Raw genomic sequence first — 20489 nt, 5'->3', positions numbered from 1 at the left:
TGTTTAGCATAGTCCCTACGTTAGCTCACGAATACTTTGAATTATAAGGGCAAGAAGGATGATCTGGCAGTTAAAGCACTGGACTGGGAGTCAAGAGAATGGGGATCTAATCTCAGGTTTGCCACAAACTTTCCAGAAAGCCTCAGGCCCTTAAATCTCTCTGCCTGTCAGCTTCCCCATCTGTAAAATGGAAATGCACAATAATATCTAAATCAATCAATATTTATAAGGCATGTTGAGGTCCTTAAATAAATAAATAAATAATAATACTCAGTTCTTATCTAGTGCTTTTCATCAGTAGATCTCAAAGCGCTTTACAAAGCAGGTTAGTATCATAATCTCCATTTTACAGATGGGGAAACCGAGGCATGGAGCAGTGACGTGACTTGCCTTAGGTTACCCAGCAGGCTAGTCACAGAGTTGAGAATAAAACTCAGGTCTTCTGAATCCCAGGCAAACATTCTATCCATTAGTTCACACTGCCTCTTATCAAAGGTACTGCATTAGTGTGCAGTATTATTATAAGGAGACACTCTATAGTAAGTTATCAAAGGGGGAAGTAAATCTCCTCTGAGTTATTTTTATTTATGTATATTTATGCTCTGTTTTTAAACAATGTTTTTTACAATGGCAAAGCATCACATTTTCTACACTAGAACATTTAACTCTTCAGATCTTTCTCAGGGGGCAGCACGGATTTTTCTCTTACATCTTCCAAGATGCTGTTCAACGTGCCAACTAGTTCATAATAGAGTTCTTGTAACCTACAGGGAGAAAACAAGCGCCTGGCTGAAATAATATCAGATTATGATTTCAGTGCGTTCAAATGTAATGGAAAATGTGAAGAGCCGAGTGAAAAACGTATACGTAGAACTATCATCTCTTCAACTAATCTGACCTTTCACTGTTCATTTAACAAGATAAAAAGAACAAGGAACAATAACTGGATAATCAGTTGTTTGAGGGGGGTTACGTGCATAACAACAAAGAAAGATTTTTTACTCCATCGCCAAAGAAATCCAAATCTTCCTGTAGTAACAGATGACAAATCAGGTCCCGTTATACAGTCAAATTTTTCTGGGTTTTAGCATTATTTTGTGTGTGCATTCTCTTTTCATCCTCCCTAATAGAGACCTCTGCACTTGCCGGGTACTGAGTATTCCCATTTCCTACTCCTTCCATCCCACACAGGACCGCATCATGATAGCTTTCCCATCAATGAAAGAGTAGTGTAGGACATCAGTTCCCTCCAAGATCTCATCATTAGCATTGCATGCCTTCACCTTGGGGCATCTGGGGTACTCCTCTCTTTCCTTACACTCTTTCCTGGGGTGGAGGGCAGGGAGCTAGTGGGAGAGCCTGTAAATGTATTGGCCAGTGTGTACATGTACCGCTACCCTCTACTGACTGGAATGTCAAATCTGCTCAAGGGTTTGGGATCCCTTTGTGGCTGTCTCATAAAGAGGGCTACTTAATGATACTCTCATCTTCTAGCTTCTCCTTTAGCTCAAGTAGTTTTGGAGCAAAAGCTCCCGAATTCCAGGCCCTATGCTCCATATGTGTGTAGCCAAAGACCATAATACCTGAATGTACAGACATGGCTTTGTTACCGGAGTGCCTTTACAGAGCTCCCAGACTCAAATATGAAGGACCAAGGTTAGGAACCAAACTCAGCTCCCTAGCATGGCAAAGCATTGTGCCCGGGTCAGAAGGCATTCTGTTGTAATAACTTAGTACCAGAAATAAGTATCAGCACTCTACGTACTATTTGCATAGACAGGGGCGGCTCTATGGTTTTTGCCGCCCCAAGCACGGCAGTCAGGCGGCTTTCGGCGGCACGCCTGCGGGCGGTCCGCTGGTAACTTGGATTCGGCGGCATGCCTACGGGAGGTCCGCTGGTGCTGTGCCTTCAGCGTCCCCGCCGCCGAATTACCACCAAAGCCATGGGACCAGTGAACCTCCCGCAGGCATGCCGCCGAAGGCAGCCTGACGGCCGCCCTCACAGCAGCCAGCAGGCCGCCCCCCACGGCTTGCCACCCCAGGCACATGCTTGCTGCACTGATGCCTGGAGCCGCCCCTGTGCATAGACCAGAGAAGCACCATCATCTGCAGCAGACCTCAGAACCTAGAGCAAGAGATCTGCAAATGTGAGGGGAAGGTCAGTGCTACCAAAGTGCCATTCCATGACCCAGATTTAACCATCCATGGAATATCCAAGACTGCTGGACTTTAGCAACAGCCTATCAAACCTTCTGTAAGCTTTGGCCTGCAAACACTGACCATCAGCTTCAGTAAGATCCAATGTCTTTAACTGTGCCCTCACAGTCCATTCAGAGATCTTTCACCCAAGGAGACTAATTGGGCACAGACTCTCCAGTAACAATGCCAAAGGGATGGCCAGTATTTAATCCAAAGAAAGAAAACAACAACTCAAATGCACATTTTTAAGATTTCTAGCATCTTGGTCTCTGTTTCTTTACACCTACGTTACCTACCTATAAACTGTGTTATCTTGAAGATCGAGGGATGTCAAATAAAGATCAATAAATGGGATACTGGCACAAAAATCTTCTAAGACCATAGGATCAGAATGATGTAATGTCTTTTTAAAGTCCTCCACCAATTCACTGAAGGTTTTATATTCACTGGTTTTCTAATGTGAAAAAATATCCCAGGGAAACACATTATCAAAACAGAATGGGGGTTTTATACTGGGATTTTTGTTCTCCAGGTATCTTAAGGAGCTTTACGAAAGATGATAGCAATGCAGGGACCATGGAGACAGGTGGAGCCTTAGGCCTCAACAATAACTTACCCAGAGCTTTCAACCCTGACCTCCAGTTTTGCACACCCAGTTTTGCACACCCAGCTTTGCACACACAGCCAGTTGCTCTGGCAACATGCATGAGGAGTGCCTGGTTTCATGAGCATTGAAAAGGGGTGTTCAAAACTGGAAGAGGGGCTGGAAATTTGGCCATATAACTTTTGTTTTTAAAACACAGTGGGTATGTCTAAGCTGCAGTTTGGAGCAAGCCTCCCAGCCCAAGTAGACAGGGTAGCATTAGCTCGGCTTGAGCGAACGCGCTAAAAACAGCAGTGTGAATGTTGCCACCCAAGCTCAGACTGACCTGACCCCCTGAGTCTGAGCCTCTGCCAGTGCAGCAACAAGCACACAGCTATTTGTAGCATGCTAGCCTCAAGCGGAGCTCCCAGCTGCCGTGTAGACATACCCAGAGAGAACATCGGCCAGGATGCCAAAGTTACGTCTTTTCAGAAGTGTCATAGGATCTTTGTCTTGCACATGAACAACTACCAGATCTGGCAGAGGGGATGGCAGTTCAGGGTCTCATCCAAAGAGATTGTTCCTATAATAGTTTACATCACCAGTGGATGGAACTGAAATCATTAACCTTAAATCAGTTATTTGAATCAGAACTTGAATCAATGACTTTATAGCCGAAAGGTTAGAGCACCAGCAACTGAGCCATACTGAGCTGTTTATGTAACCCACACACCTCCTGGGTGTGGTGTTCTGTCCCATCTAGTAGCACCGAGACCACAAGAGAGAGAGAGAGAGATGAGGTCCCAGGTTCGATCCCGCCCACCGATGCCCAGGGTCTGTCAGCATTGCATTTAAATTATATCTGATAATAATGAGAATGAACAGAAGGGATGGCAGGGGACAGGCAGTCAGATTATTCCAATCATCTACACTGAAGTAGCAGTACACCTCTACCTCGATATAACGCTGTCCTCGGGAGCCTAAAAATCTTACCGCGTTATAGGTGAAACCGCATTATATCGAACTTGCTTTGATCCACCAGTGCGCAGCCCCGCCCCCCCTCCCCCTGGAGCACTGCTTTACTGCGTTATATCCGAATTTGTGTTATATCGGGTCGCGTTATATCGAGGTAGCGGTGTATTTACAATTATATCAAATCAGCTTCATTTTCAAAAATTGTCAGAGTAAAAAAATCAAAATTATCCATTACATGAATTTCACGTTCACAAAAACAGACTTTAGATAAATGTAATGGACAGAGTGTTAGACATGGAAAATGATATTCCCACTTAAAGAACTGGAAGAAAGCTGATTTTGAGTAAGGGCTTGTCTACACTGCCCCACAGTTCAGATTATGGGAATGTGAATAGCAGTGCACACCAGAGTGCTGCACTGTACCTCCCCCGGGGGACACACCACAAACTAAAAGGTTCCTAGTTCGCGGAAAAGTAGTCCTCTTCAAACAGGACTACACTAATGCAAACTAGGAACCTTCAAGTTCGCACCCACAGCACCCACATGACGGGGTTACAATGCAGCACTTTGGAGTGCACTGCTATTCACATCCCCTGTAGTCAAATCTCTGGGACAGTGTAGACCAGTGGTTCCCAATCTTGTTCCGCTGCTTGTGCACGGAAAGCCCCTGGCGGGCCGGGCCGGTTTGTTTACCTGCCGCGTCCGCAGGTTCGGCCGATCGCGGCTCCCAGTGGCCGCGGTTCGCTGCTCCAGGCCAATGGGAGCTGCTGGAAGCGGCGCGGGCCGAGGGACAAACAGGCAAACGGACACGTGAACTTATAAAAGGATACAGATGAAGGTCTATGGCCTGGCTCATTTCTAAAGGTGAAAAAGCTTAGAAAATTGCTTCTGTGAGAGAAATGACTATAAAGTCCTATATTGAAGATAACTCTATGCTGTCTTGCATCACTAAACTGTATCTTACATATGTTTGTAATACTTATGCTGTTCAATAAACTTCAAGTAAATACAATTCAGTGCATCTACCTGCTGGTGCATTAGCATGTTTACTTCTTCCTGTTGTCTTTGTAATATGGCCTGTTTTTTTGCCCGAAGAGCAGCTTGTTTTTCTGCTTTAAGCTCTCGTTCATAATTCTGAGTGGAATCCTATAAATATCAAAACAGTGTATGTTAAATGCTCTTAACCGGATGACTCAGGCAATTAATCAGAGACACTTTCGCCTTTAAGTCACTGATCTAAATCAAGCCCAAACTGGTAGCAACGAAGCGGTTACCACCTGCTGAGTTTGGTAGGGTCAGTCCAGCAGATTTCCACCTGACAGTTGGCACCCTTGCTAGCAGTTTCACCCGGGATGACCCAGGAACATAGGAATGGTCATAACAAATTGGAGCAGCGGTCTGTTTAGGTCAGTATCCTGTACCAGATGCTTCAGAGAAACCCTGCAGTAGGCCATGGATTTAAATAGACACAAATTTCCCCTTCGTTCTGATGGGCCTTGTTGCAGTGTGTGGAGCTTCAGGCAAATTTCCCTTATGCTCATATATGGGAGGTGTTGGCAGCTGACAGGACTGGAAGGACAGGAGAGGATGGAGAGTTTCTGGCTAGCTCTGTTTGTCTCTGCATGACACAGACAAGGGCCAGGGCACTGTACAGCTGCCTGTTGTACTTATGCCTAAGACTGACCCTAAATGGGAACAGTGAATTCACTACCATTCTCCCCTGAAGATGCTCCCTTCTGGTCTGAGGCAAACCAGCAGGGCTATGTGGGGAAGGTATTTTGTTCTTGTGCAGTGGACAGAGGACTTCGGTCTCCAGCAGTGTCAAAAAGCCAGCTTTCAAAAGGTGCACACACTAGTTTTCAGACAAATGGCCCCGTAGTTAGACACACACAAAAAATAAGGGAAACCCAACTTACCTGGATATTCATAATCACAACTCCAATAGACATATTGAAAAACAAAAAGAACCCCAGCAAGATGAACACTATTGTGAAGGCTCGGCTAGCACTGAAACCATATTGGTCTAATTCATCCTGAAAGTCCGTCCAGCCGTCAACCTGCAAATGCATTGAATCTCTGATCAGTTAGTTCCAAACCACAGCTTGACTCACAGACCAGATTAAATCTCTCTCTCTCTCTCTCTCGTTCTCTCTTTTTTAAACTGAACTCTGTTTTCCCCCAGTTGCTTAGAGTTCCAGACTCAAATGCCATCTGAAGAAGTGAGGTTCTTACCCACGAAAGCTTATGCTCCCAATACTTCTGTTAGTCTTAAAGGTGCCACAGGACCCTCTGTTGCTTTTTACAGATTCAGACTAACACGGCTCCCCCTCTGATACTTGATGCCATATGAAAGCTACTAAATATCCCATTGCTGTCAGCTCAGCAAGCTTTCGCCTCTGAGTCTTTAATACCAAAAAAATGAATCTATCCATCAAGCTGAATTTTCACAACCATCTGACATTAAATAAAACCCAGGGAACAGCTCCCACCACCTTTAATGCTGAGAACAATCACAGTTTAATTAAATGACTTCCCCAACATCCCGACCAAAATCAGAGGTAGTGGTTACTTACAATAGTTTCTATAACAGGCAGACATCAAATGGAAAGGACAGCAGAAATTACCGTTACTAAACAGAAGAGCGTGAAAAGGGCAGATGCTAGGTTGCCCCAGTTTTTACTGTCTCCGGTTTCAGGGTCTCCGTACAATCCGTAACCCAAAATGGCAAAGATAAACATTAACAGAAACAGCAAGACAAGGACGTAGATCACAGTCTTCACAGTCTGGCCTAGAGCTGTTATCAAACTCTGCAATAGAGAAAAACAAATGTGTGCAGTTTAGAGCGGAGACAAGCAGTTCTAAACGAAAGAAAATGCTTGTTTAATTCCCAGAAAGCCGTGATTCAGCTAGTGGCACTCTTCCCTTTGAGCCTGTTCTGAGCCAATCCCCCAGGGTGCTGCGCTGGGGGAGGTGGCCTGTCTATGTAGTGAGACACTGAAAACACCAAGGTCCTGATCATGTGTGGCCATTACAGGCACAGTTCTTCCTCAAACAACAGGAGTGCTTTTTACTTGTCAGCAATAAGGAAGTATTGCCTACAGGTGAGAGCCTGGGACAGGGACTATGCAATTAGAGGTTCTATTCCCAACTCAGTCACTGACTCCCCGTTACACCTTAGGATAGGGTGTTGTAAATCTTCATTCATTCATGTTTAAATGCTTTGTGGTCTTGGAACGAAAGGCACTATAGAAGTGTCGAGTATTATTCATTATCATCTCAAGAGTCCAGCTGCTAGACAGTCAAGATCACACCATCCCTCCTTCCATATTTTCTAGCTAACAGCCGTGCAGTCCACAGTGCATTTACCACTCATTTTGTTTATTCTACTATTAAGCAGGACAAATGTACAAATAAGTGGAAAGATGAAAAATTAAGGCGCTTTGTGGTGTCCTTTAAAACAACCAAGGGCACTCAATCAATTCAAAAGGAGCACATTTAAAAAAGACAGTTTTTCACACCTATTTTAATTACCTTGTTGGGTTCACTGCTGCACAATATTTTGTGTTCATAAAAGATTAGACACTTTGTAAGAAGAACATTTGTATTAAATTAGTTGGATAAAAATTACAAAAGCTATCAATCCTCATGCTTCAGTGTAGAGTCTGCTCATGAACTGAGGTCAGGAAGAAATTCCCATCCCTATCATCATTGTATAGGTGACTAGATGCGTCCAATACTGCTTGATCAGAATCAGGGTGTCAGATGGGTCAATGGTCTTTTCCACTATGGTAACCCCTGTGTAAGAAATCACTGAAAACCAGGGGTTCACTAGGCAGGAACAGCCTGAGAGACAGAACAAATCCTACGGATGACACCAATATGTACACCAGGCGCTCTTAGGAACTGATGTATACTGATTTGGGAATACAGCTTAAGTCAGACCATTGGTAATGGATCTCTGCCAAATTGCAAACATTTCTATTAACTCTAGGTTGCAGAAAACTACACACAGCCTCTTGCACCAACGTTATATTACTCCAGACACTAGCTAATGAATGGATTTGATGATTTCCCCTGATTATGAAAAATGTGCTAATGCCGGAGGATCTCATGCAGTGCACTGGTTCAGGGAATATCCATTTATCAACTCCTTTTTAGACAATGTCTCAAGCATCTCAAGTTAAAACTCCATAATCTACACAGTTGATCTGTTGAGGTGGCACTTCCTGGTTAAGAGGTTTGTGCAAAGCTAACGTAAGATGTACTTTCCAATCCCCTATGATTGCCAAATAGTTAATCTTGTTATGATGGATTAAGGATTTCCCCTGCAATCAGGTGGATAGTTCCAGGTTTTCCTAAACCTTGTCTGCCCTAAGAAATATATACTCACATCAATAATTTAGGAAGCAGTCGCACCCTGGCTAATTCCTCCAGATGTTTCCTTCTGGCACTAGGCATCACCTCCATTTTATATGGATTGAGTTTCATGCAGCTAGCTTCCATCCAGGTCAGATGTGACAAGATGCTGAACCTTTTTTATATGAGGGCAGCATCTACACTAGCCTTTTTCCCTAAAATTTTTGACTGTGGCAGCTCCAACAATGATAGCAATGGTGAGAGAGATAGCATAGACCCGCTACTGTTGTTTTAAATGCTGTGTCAACAGACTACACAGACCTGGAGTTAAGGTCCAAACTCACTTCTTTTGTGCAGTTTGGCTTTATGGGTAACAAAGAGAAGAACACATCATAAACCTCCATCTGAGCTTCTTCCCTGACCTTGGCTTTTCCTAAAGATTCCCTCCAGGATCTCCACTAATTCCCAATTTCTAGAGAGCCACTCCCACTGCTGTTCTACCTGGATGCATCTACCACAATAAGTCAGCAGAACATCAACTCTTTCATGTAGGGCTCTACTATTTGCTGACAGAGCCCTGCCATCCTGCTGCAGCCACTGAAAAGCCTCAGCTAGTGCAGAATGCTGCTACTTCACCTTTTAAGTAAAGAAGAGCAAACAATATTCTGCATTGCTGTCTCTGCACTAGTTGCTAATTACTCCTTGTTGCAAATTGAAGTGCTGGTCATTATTTACAAAGCCCTAAACATTGGTCATACACCATACACTATGTAAAGCTAAAAAGAATTCTGTTTTACTTTTTCCTGAGTATGAATCAGAGGAAGAGAATAACGTATTTAAAGCCCAATAAGGTTAAAACAACCTTGTTTTTTTAATCTGAGAAAAGTAACACAATATTCAGCTATAAGATACTTTCAAGCAATCTGCAACATAAAAATGCTTGAAAATATATCTGTATATATATATATATATATATATTTTGTAATAAAGAAAGAGCTTTATTAAGGTTGCAAATGGAAGCACTCAGAAGTTAGGAAAAGCCAAAGTTAAGATTGCCTGCATAACCTTAATTAGGCCCCTTTGTGTGTACACATTATGACAGTCTTAACTACATGACCACAAAGTATTTTTTCTATAGGACCCCTGCCTCATTCAGTGCACAGGATGGGCCTGCTCTGGCAATGAATCAGGGCTGTGTAGTAAAAGAGGCTGTTGTCTGTAAGACCCCTGATTTATCTGTTGCACAAGTTGGAAGGTGTGAAGTGAATGAGGCAAAGGATTGCAGGAAGAAAAAGGATGATCTCATAGTTAAAGCAGTTGAATTCTGCCCTGGAAAATTGGATTCTATCCCAGCCTCTGCCACAGACTTTCTGTGGGATGCTGAGAAATCACTTAAACCAAACTTTTCACAGATGGTTACTTATAGTACGTCCCGCATTTTCTATGTCAAACTTGATACCTAGGATCTGATTTGCAGAAGTGCTGAGCACTCACAGTTGCAACTGGTCAATGGGATGTTGTGCTTTGAACATATAAAGTGCTAGATAATATTAAATACCATGGAATTTCAGGACCTAGGGGTCTCAGTTTGGACCCCCAAAATTAGTAGAAACTTTTTACCTAATCGGTCTGTGCCTCGGTTCCCCATCTGCGCAATGGGGATAACGCCACCCCGTCACCTCACAGGGGATTGTTTGTGAAGCACAGTCAACCTGTGCTTGCCTGAGGAGGTTGTGAAGGCCAGGACTATAACAGGGTTTAAAAGAGAACTAGATAAATTCATGGAGGTTAAGTCCATTAATGGCTATTAGCCAGGATGGGTAAGGAATGGTGTCCCTAGCCTCTGTTTGTCAGAAGGTGGAGATGGATGGCAGGAGAGAGATCACTTGATCATTACCTGTTAGGTTCGCTCCCTCTGGGGCACCTGGCATTGGCCACTGTCAGCAGACAGGATGCTGGGCTGGATGGACCCTTGGTCTGACCCAGTACGACCATTCTTACATTCTTATATTCTTAAGCACTCAAGATACTGTAGTGATGAGCACCACAGAAAAGCCCATGACGAAATCAATAATCCTGTCTTCAGAGCAGGGTTTGAACAGTGTGGCCGAGGGCCGCGCACACTGAATGAGGCAGAGGTCCTGGGTTAAAAATAGGATGTGATGATGTAATTAAAGACTATAGCTCCAATGGTTCCTAGTCTCCTTGACCAGCCAGTCCCAGTCTCCCACCCTGCCTCATCAATCTCAATGTTCCTCCCTCAGCCAACAGACTCCCAGTCCCTCCCCGCATTTCCTTCACTGGCTCCCAGTTCCTGTCTTCTTGCCCAACCAGTTCCAGCCTACCCCCCCCCCCTCAAGTTCCCTCCCCGATACCAGTTCCCCATCCAGGCTCCTTGCCCAGCCATTCCCCGTCCCAGTTTCTCTTCCCCACAGTCCCCATCTCACCAGACTCCTTGGTCTAATCTACTCCTTCCCTCCCCAAGTCCTGTTTTGTCCCCTCTTCTTCGCTGCCAGTGTGCTATCAGGGGAGAGGGGGGAGGGGTCATTGAGAACACAGGAAAGACAGGCTCCCTGATCTCAATTCCAATGCCCGGACCCACCCTGGTCTGGAGCAGCTGGGAGCAACCATTACAGGGAAAGTCCTTCTGAGCCCCTATCGCCCTGGACTCAGTCATTCTGTGCGGGTAAGGCATGCAAAGTCCGATCACACATAGGACCTGTGAAGGGATGGAGCTTGCTCAGTGAAGATTCGGAGTTTTTAGCTGCTAAAATCTATGAAATCTCTACTGAGAATATGCAAAGAAAGTCTTATAATTTGGGCAGAATTTCATGGGCACAGCAAAAGACTCATCTCTGTCATAAAGGCCACCATCACACTAAATATACAGCCCTTGCTCAAAAGCATAGGAGCACTAGAGCTTTTCAAAGAAGAGATTGCCAGAGTTTTTTAGCATGAGCAAAATGATATATTTTCCCTAGCCTTGTTCTTGGAAATGGCAGACACATTTTGGCTGAAGTTTTGAAAAATATTTAGCCTGAGGCAGACTGCCAACATGCAAAATTTCAGCCTGAATGGCTGAAGTTTGGCAAAGTTATACAGTTATCAACTGAAAATGGGGTCTTATAATGCAGAGCTTCTCAACCAGGGGTAAGCATACCCATGGGATAAGCAGAGGTCTTCCAGGGGGTACATCAACTCATCTAAATATGTGCCTAGTTTTACCACAGGCTACATAAAAAGCACTAGCAAAGACAGTACAAACTAAAATTTCATACAATGACTTGTTTATACTGCTCTATATACTATACACTTTAATATAAGTACAATATTTATATTCCAAATGATTTATTTTTATAAGTATATGGTAAAAAGAGAAAGTAAGTAATTTTTCAGTAATAGTGTGTTGTGATACTTTTGTATTTTTACGTCGGATTTTGTAAGCAAGTAGTTTTTAAGTGAGGTACAACTTGGGGGCACGCAAGACAAATCAGACTCCTGAAAGGGGTACAGCAGTCTGGAAAGGTTGAGAACCACTGTTATAATGGGAAGTATCAGGCAACCTGAATAATAGGCAGTGCTACCAGTCCCATCTATAATTTATGCAACTCCTTGGGATTCTTCCCACCTGCATGTAAACACTACTGCCCTCTACTGGATGGAATGTCAGAGCTGCTTAGGTGCGTGAAATCATGTCAACATCTTGTAGCTACAGAACATAGAAGCTGAGCGCCCTTTCTTACAGGAAGGAACACTTTGTAGAGTGCTGCTAACAACAGACAAAGCATGACACATTTCAGAAATCTGGGTACAGACACTGCTTCTTCTAATGTAACCCACACTGGTCACCTTCATCTTTTGTCCACGGAAACCTAGCCATCACCTGAATCCTGATTGTCCCAAGCACTCAATGCCTAATTTTATTCTTGTATCTGTGTTTGGGAGTAGGAACAAAAGCCATTTACACAAAAAAACATATGACATTTTTACCAAGGTATGTCATGGTGTTCAGCAAATGCGGGTTGTGCACTTGATCCTAAAAAACGACAATCACCTATAGCTGAAGGTAACAAGAGAGCCATAAAATGCCATTGGTGATTGCAGTCTAGCAAGTGCCCCTTGTATAGAAGCATCAAATAATTTTCAGTTTCTATGGCACATCCTGAGGTTCCTGTACACCTCCAGAAATCCATAACAGGTCCTCTGTGCTTCTGCTATTAAGACGCAGCTTTGTGGGCTCATGGTCTTCCTAAACTGTAAATATGCTGAAATTAATCCCAAATACATTTTTAAAAAAGCAGAAAAGTTGATTTTTGGAACAACCTGGCATTTAAAAAGTTTATTTTCAAATTGAAATAAGGATAAATGGAGCCTACATGACGACTGGGATCACAGCTAACAGAACTGCTCTGTATGGAATACAGCAAGGAAATTATTTCCTCAAGGTGGAAATTTATTGCCCCAAGGTGTAAGGCAGTGTGTTTTAAAGAGTTTTTTAATTAATAAAGGGACGTGTGCCAAGAATGTGGCACATGTTTGAGTTTTCAGCATTAAATACAGTTTCCCCAGTGAAAGGCTAATATAGACTTCAATTAATTCATTATAATACACATATAGGTACAAACAACCTCCCACCCCTTCAGCAAAGCTCACTGGGGCAGATTGTAACATATTTTACAAAGAATGTCTTTTAGCAGAGAGTTTCGGTCACTAAGAACACAAGAAATGCCAGACTGGATCAGAGCAATTGTCCATTGAGTAACCTGTCTCCAGTATCAGCCTGTACCAAATACTTCAGAGGAGGATGCAAGAAACATCATGATGGATAATTACAGGATAACTTGCTCATTAAGGATCTTTCTAATTGCCTTGGAATAGGAAGTGGCAGGCTTATACCCTGAAGCTTGAGGATTTACAGCCCTTATCCATTTTTATCCTATTCCCTGGATGTTCTTATCCATAGAAATGCCCAAGAGTAAATTTTCAAAAGTACTTAAGAGACTTAGGAACTTAAGTCCCATTGACTTTCAATAAATCTTAGGCTCCTAAGGGCAAGATTTACAAAGATATTTAAGCTCCCAAAGTTGCAAATAGGTGTCTAGTGGGAGTTTCAAAAGGGCCTAATCAGATTAGGTGCCTAATGTGAGTTAGATGCCCAATTTTACCTTACATTATTTTATTTTATTTTTTTAAAACCTTGGTAAGACCTTGGTCTCACTCCTATCCAGTGGCAATGAGTTCCACAAGTTAATCATCCACTGTTGTTTAAAAAAAAGCTTTTAGAAAATGTAAATGTCTGTTCATTTGCTGTGTCTCTCCTTGCTCTAGTACAGGGGTTCTCAAACTGGGGGTCAGGACCCCTCAGGGGGTCGTGAGGTTATTACATGGGGGGTCACGAGCTGTCAGCCTCCACCCCAAACCCCGCTTTGCCTCCAGCATTTATAATGGTGTTAAATATATAAAACTGTGTTTTTAATTTATAAGTGGGGTTGCACTCAGAGGCTTGCTATGTGAAAGGGTTCTCCAGTACAAAAGTTTGAGAATCACTGGTCTAGTATTATCAGAAAGGATAAATAGCAGCACCTGACACACTCATTATTTCACATACCTCAATTTTGTCCCCTCTTCCAGCTACAGTGAATAATTAACATGTAAAAAGTCTGGCAATCACTGAAGTTTACTATCCAAACTAGAGGAAGGAAGGCTCAGAAGTGAACATTATAAGAGCCTTATGCCCATAAATGTTCCACTTCTGGTGGGCTACCCAACCAATTAATTACATGCAGAGATGCAGGCTGAGCAGTCACTACCCACATTAACTCCCTACTAAAAAATAAACCTCCAGGGTTGTCCGGAGAAAACTAAGTAAGAAATGGTGTGCTTGAGAGAAAAACTCATTGTTTAAAATAGCATGTGTGACTTATTTGTTAATAGCTATTTTTTCCCAGTCATAGCACTGTGGTAAAATGAAAATGGAAAGGAAAATCTCTCCTGAACATGGGAGAAGCAGAAAGCAAATAATGTTCATGCTGTGGACTTTATAAAACTCAAAAATATTAAATTTCTTCAGCTCCCCGCACCATACTCAAGAAACAACCAACATCATTCCAGAAGGCTCAGCACACACTGTTAACATACAGAGAACACTGCAAATGTTACAGCTACCTCTATGCTGCAGCAGAAACTATAGCCGCTAAAGGGGTTAGTTATATTACAACCAAATTCAGTGAAACCCATGATCACTCAAGGGACTAACAAAAATTGCTTGCATTCCATAGGTGATTTTTCTAATTGTTAGGGCTGCATTGTACTCAGTTCTCATCAAGCTACTTTGGAGGGGATTCTTTAGACAAGTGGCTCCCGAAGAAGGTGGTCTGTTCAGGCTTCACTGAAGTTCTCCTGACGGTCCTGATTCATTCTTCTATCCCACTCCCTCGGCAGCAAAGCAGAGGAGTGCATCTTAACCTGGGAAGTTTATACAAACACAGGCTGTCTCCTTTGTAAGCAGCCACAATCGCTTCAGACTCCTGCCTGATTCATTTGGTGGTGCCATAATCCTGCATTTACTTCCAGTACAACGTCACAGGCATTGGATTAGCAGATCACTGAGACCTAGGCTAGCTCTACGCTACAAAAGCCTAGGCCAGCAGAGTCCCCTAATGTAGATGCAGCATGCACCAACAGAAGGAGTTTTTCTGTGAGTATAGGAACGTCACCTTCCCAAATGATGTTAGTTATGTTTACACAAGCACACTTCTGTCGCCATAGCTGTGTTTGTTGGTCAGGGGGTATTGGTTTTTCACACCCCTGACTGACACAGCTATGCCGGTATACATTTTAACTAGAGACCAAGCCCTACTCGACACCTAAAGTTGCATCGATTTACTTAAACTAGTGTGACTTTGTGTGCGGACGCTCTCTCATCAGTTTATCCTGCCTTTGTTAAATAACGAGTGCAGTGACCCTTTCATTGCCCTTTTAGCATTCTATGGAATGCTGTCAGAAGGCTGCAGAGCCTCTGCTGAAAACTCCACTAAATTTAAGAGGAGGGGGGATAATTACAAATCACAATGACCTATAATACTGGATTGGGCTCCTTATGGAGCAACGTCAACCACTCCCTGAGCATGCTTCCCTAAGCATTGCCCGCTGCTCCGGGCAATGAAGCCTTGTCTACACTAAGAAAATTACCTGCTTTTGACAGCAGGTACCAGCAATGGCTGCAGCTCAACTGATACAGAACACAGTTTAGTTGCACGAGTCGCCCAGGATAATTCATGTTCAGCGCCATTTCAGAAATTAGGATTAAAAAGCAACCTAGGCTAGGTAACGGAACCTAGGCCTTCTGCATGATGGACCGCTCTTCCTATGCTGTTCCCTCATCAGTTATTTATGGTGAATGTGATCCAAAGAGCAACAAAAATGTTGGAAAACAAAAACCTTAAGTCAAAAGAAAGGAAAGTGAACATAAGAACGGCCATACTGGGTCAGACCAAAGGTCCATCTAGCCCAGTATCCTGTCTTCCGACAGTGGCCAGTGCCAGGTGCCCCAAAGGGAATGAACAGAACAGATAATCATCAAGTGATCCATCCCCTGTCGCCCATTCCCAGCCTCTGGCAGACCAAGGCTACGGACACCATCCCTGCCCATCCTAGCTAATAGCCATTGATGGACCTATCCTTCATGAATTTATCTAGTTCTTTTTTGAACCCTGTTATAGTCTTGGCCTTCACAACATCCTCTGGCAAGGAGTTCCAAAGGTTGACTCTGAGTTGTGTGAAAAAATACTTCCTTTTGTTTGTTTTAAATCTGCTGCCTATTAATTTCATTTGGTGGCCCCTAGTTCTTGTGTTATGAGGAGTAAATAACACTTCCTTATTTATTTTCTCCACACCAGTCATGATTTTATAGACCTCTATCGTGTCCCCCCTTAGTCATCTCTTTTCCAAGCTCAAAAGTCCCAGTCTTATTAATCTCACCTCATATGGCAGCAGTTCCATGCCCCTAATCATTTTTGTTGCCCCTTTCTGAACCTTTTCCAAGTCCAATATATCTTTTTTGAGCAGGGGCAACCACATCTGCATGCAGTATTCAAGATGTGGGTGTACCATCGATTTATATAGAGGCAATATGATATTTTCTGTCTTATTATCTATCCCTTTCTTAATGATTCCCATCATTCTGTTTGCTTTTTTGACTGCCGCTGCACAGTGAGTGGATGTTTTCAGAGAACTATCCACAATGACTCCAAGATCTCTTTCTTGAGCGGTAACAGCTAATTTAGACCCCATCATTTTATATGCATAGTTGGGATTATGTTTTCCAAGGTGAATTACTTTGCATTTATCAACATTGAATTTCATCTGCCATTTTGTTGCCCAGTCACCCAGTTTTGAGAGATCCTTTTGTAACTCTTCGCAGTCTGCCTGGGACTTAACTATCTTGAGTAGTTTTGTATCATCTGCAAATTTTGCCACCTCACTGTTGACCCCTTTTTCCAGATCATTTATGAATATGTTGAATAGGACTGGGCCGAGCACAGACCCCTGTGGAACACCACTATTTACCTCTCTCCATTCTGAAAACTGACCATTTATTCCTACCCTTTGTTTCCTATCTTTTAACCAGTTACCAATCCATGAGAGAACCTTCCCTCTTATCCCATGACTGCTTACAAGTGCAGTTGTAATGGCCTGGATATAAAAATCAGAAGTGTGTTTCCACGGTAATTATAGATAATCAATTTACCCTCATGCCTCTGCTGTAGGAGATAAGCTTCAGAATCTTGAGTGCCTGGAAACCATTAATTATGTCCCATGTTCTGTAGTGTTTGATGTCATTTTTGTCAATGGTATATGGGAGGTAAGCAATGAGAAGTATGAGAACATCAAACAGGTTATAGCCACTCCTCCAGTAATTCAAGGGATCCACATAAAACTTCAGCAAAATCTCTGTGGTGTAGATGGATATAATAATCAGATCGGCCAGCTGAAAAGAAAACAATATGAGTCATGAACATGTAATTGCGGGGGCGGGGGAGGGAAGGCTTTGATTACAGAAGAAAAGAGCCTTCGGTTGTTCCTGTTAAACCCTGAATTAGATTAACCAACAGCTCTATCCTACTCTTAGATACACAGGGATGCAAATAAAGTCAAGCCGTTTAGTTCTTACTGCCATCACAAGGCTGCTCCTTCCAGGGCACCTGCTAGTGTTTCATCCACTCTCATTTAAATGTCCTAAAATAACATGGAGCCCCATTCTTGGGCAATCGGAGTTTTCCCTAACAGTTTAAATTTCACCCCAATATTCCTAGTTACACTGCCATGTTCCACCCAGAATAAGTCTTAATTGTATTGCCATGTACCACTCTGCAGAATTCCTCTCCATCCTTGGTGTTTTCACTCTTCAAATACGCTGAGCACACTAGAAACTGGACATTTACCAGAGTTAAATTTACCATTCCAAGTGCAGGGAATACCATAAATACCACAGGGCAGTAAATACCACTTTTATAATGGCACCCAATGTATTTGTGGACCATTATGCTCCCTCCTCTTCTGAGTCAATTCTTAGGCTAGTTCTTGCTTGTCTAAACAATTGGGTTGGCTAACAGGTCCCAGAGCAATACTAACTTGAAATGAGAACAATTGCTAATACACTATTAAAACTGACAGAACAAAATAGGTCTCACTCAGGGAATTGTCTTATCTACTGCCTCATGCAGAGGGCCAGGGTGAGCCAGTCAAACCTGATAATATAACTCCACCTCACACTTCATGAGTGTCATCAAGAATGCAAACTGATCTTGAAGAGGAATGAGGATGTTTATTTAAGGGAGTCAGGCAAATGCCAAATATGTCATTAATCATAAAACCATTTTTATCTGCTATTGAGAGTTGTATTATCCCTTCACAGGATATTGTACAAATGGGGAAACTGAGGCACGGGGAGGTTGTGTTTTGGCCCAGGTCAGTGGCAGAGCCAAGGACAGAACCTGAAGTCTCCTGATACCTCATCTCCTGTTCTAACCTCTAGATGATGCATCCTCCCTTTCCCTGAGCAGGGTCTACTTCTGGAAGTGGAGTTTTCTAAAACTTTCCAACACGGGAATGGACTTCTTGACATTAGCCAGGCCTGTCTTTTGGTTTCCACATTACTGGGATATATTATAAAGATTCAGAGATTTGTCTAGAGCAGTGTTTTTCAACCACTGTTCCGCGGCACACTAGTGTGCCGCGAGATGTTGCCTGGTGTGCCGTGGGAAAAAAATATTGCGCACTGAATAAAGTATTTTATAATTTTTCATATTTCTGTTTACTTACTATTTCATAATAAAGTAATTATAAAATACTTTCTTTGTGTTTATTTGATTCCTATTCAAGAGAATTACTTTATATATAGTCAATATAGGCACAGAGTTAAATTTTTTAACATTTTCTAATGGTGGTGTGCCTCGTGATTTTTTTCATGAAACAAGTGTGCCTTTGCCCAAAAAAAGGTTGAAAAACACTGGTCTAGAGTAGCTGACTTGTGTAAGACAAGAAAATTAAGGTGTGCTTGGGAGATAAGTATTTTTCAGTATGAAAACTGAATATTGAAAATATGAGCTCAAGTTAGTGGTGTTAACTTCTTAAGGTTTAAAAAAAAATACTGGTGACAACTAAAAGGACCCTGTCATGGTATTTTAAAAAATAATTTAGTAATAATCAATGGTTGTGAAACTTGACACTGACTTGGGTTTTCTGGCTCTAGCCCCATCCCCATTAGAGCCACACTAGGGTACTCACCAGGGCAGAGTCACACCCACCAAAGTGTTACTGTAGGGTTAGTCGCTGGGACGGGGCTTCAACCACTGTGTTTATTCATTTATTTAATTTTAGAAAATAAAATAAGATTGACTTTTTTATTTAAACCTTTGGGGGCAGAGCCTCAGCCCTGAGTAATGCCCTGGGTGTCACTCCAGCAGCACAAAGGAGACACAAAGTTGCCTGATGTAGTCAAATGCCCCAGTGGTGTAAAACCAGCATAGCCAGCCATTATGGGCATAAAGATATTCTGGGGCAGTCCAGGGACAAGAATGGGGTTAGGCCAGAGAACAATAAAGTGACCCTGAGGTAGGGGAATAGTGAGGAGGGGCCAGTTCCAGCTGGCATCAATCAGAGCATCTCAGTGAGGTTGCTTTAGAGTTAATCTTTCTACGATCTTTCTGTGCACCTTGGACCAGATGCACAGCTGATGCAAACTAGTGTCAATGGAGCTACATCAGTTTACATCAGCTGAGGATCTGGCCCAATGTCTGCTGATACTGGTGTGCTTTGCACATGGAAAAGTGGACACATATTGGTTTCTGTAATGCAGGCTCCCATTTTTGTTTCACTTTACTACTCAATTATTCATGGATAGAAAAAAAAACACTTAAAAAACTTGCTACATCGTCAGCAGATGCTAGTGAAATGAAAGGAGAACTTACCACCCATTCCATTGCCCAGCTCCTTACCTCCAGAGATGCATAAGAATTAAGCTTAATAGCATAATCAGTTTCCAAGGCCAAGAACACTGCATTGAGTGAGATGATGCTTATCATGATTGAGTTGAACAGGGGATTCTGCAGTAATCTGCGTATATATGCACAAAATTCAATGTCCCGTCTCCTATCAAACAATTTAAGGGACAAAAAATAGGGTAAATTCTAGGACCATTAAGAGTCTGGCAAATGACAGGCTGATTCTCCTTCCCAATGACTTCAAAGAGAGCAAGGTCAGGAAAGGTGGACCCTTTCCCTTCAGGGGTAGTTAATCATTGTGAAATCTACAATGAGTTAAAAATAGATTTGCATGTTCAGTGGTAATTTTTTATTTTAATCCAGAATCACTGAGAAGCTCCCAGTATTTTTCAGAAAGTTCCAAGACAACAAAGAAATTCCCATTCTTTTCCCAGGATATCCAGATGAGCAGATGCCCAGTCTTATTAGCAATTAATTTAAAGGCACTAGGGCAAAAATTGTTTGGTATTTAATTTAAATGCATATTTATGAACAGTCTCCCTCATTAAACTCTTACTGATATAATCACCGAGGTTTAGTCAAACAGAAAGCAAAAATCCCTTGCCTTTAGTTTAATACATAAAGAAATAATGGTCAAATTCATCACTTGGTAGCTCCAGCCAGTGACAGAGTTATATGGAGGATGAATCTGACTCATTGTAACTTCTTTGTAGATCAAACCCTAAATACATATTTTAAAGGACTTGGTCAAGTACTTACCTGAATCGCCAGAACAGAGTGTGTTTCACGTCAGCATCAGACGAGGATTTAAAATTTTCAACAACCAAGTTCGACACAAGTCGTCTCTGATGAAAAGATTCTGTAGGCTCCAT

The 20489-nt window shown here is 42.5% G+C and overlaps 1 protein-coding gene across 1 annotated transcript; it reads right to left on the bottom strand.

The window, feature by feature from the left end:
* Positions 1-661: 661 nt before the first annotated feature.
* CATSPER3 (cation channel sperm associated 3) lies at positions 662-20489 on the bottom strand. The gene is made up of 8 exons (XM_065409990.1): positions 20377-20489; positions 19612-19765; positions 16863-17102; positions 6382-6564; positions 5674-5814; positions 4784-4903; positions 2496-2653; positions 662-764 (listed from the first exon to the last, which is right to left on the bottom strand). The coding sequence occupies exons 1-8, from the start codon at positions 20487-20489 to the stop codon at positions 662-664; spliced, it is 1212 nt and encodes a 403-aa protein (XP_065266062.1).

Source organism: Emys orbicularis, chromosome 8 (genome assembly GCF_028017835.1).
Source record: "Emys orbicularis isolate rEmyOrb1 chromosome 8, rEmyOrb1.hap1, whole genome shotgun sequence".
In the NCBI taxonomy this organism is placed as follows: domain Eukaryota; kingdom Metazoa; phylum Chordata; order Testudines; family Emydidae; genus Emys; species Emys orbicularis.
Note: the sequence above shows the minus strand (reverse complement) of the source record. Positions and strands in the feature narration are given on the sequence as shown.

What these genes read in the sequence shown, in the direction of transcription:
- CATSPER3 (XM_065409990.1), bottom strand. Translation starts at nt 20,489, where the DNA reads ATGGAGCCTACAGAATCTTTTCATCAGAGACGACTTGTGTCGAACTTG. An exon ending in CCTACAGCAGAGGCATGAGG is followed by an intron (nt 6,565 to 16,862) that starts GTAAATTGATTA and finishes TCTCTATTGCAG; the next exon opens with AGTTTGATAACAGCTCTAGG. An exon ending in CGCTCTTCTGTTTAGTAACG is followed by an intron (nt 5,815 to 6,381) that starts GTAATTTCTGCT and finishes ATGCATTTGCAG; the next exon opens with GTTGACGGCTGGACGGACTT.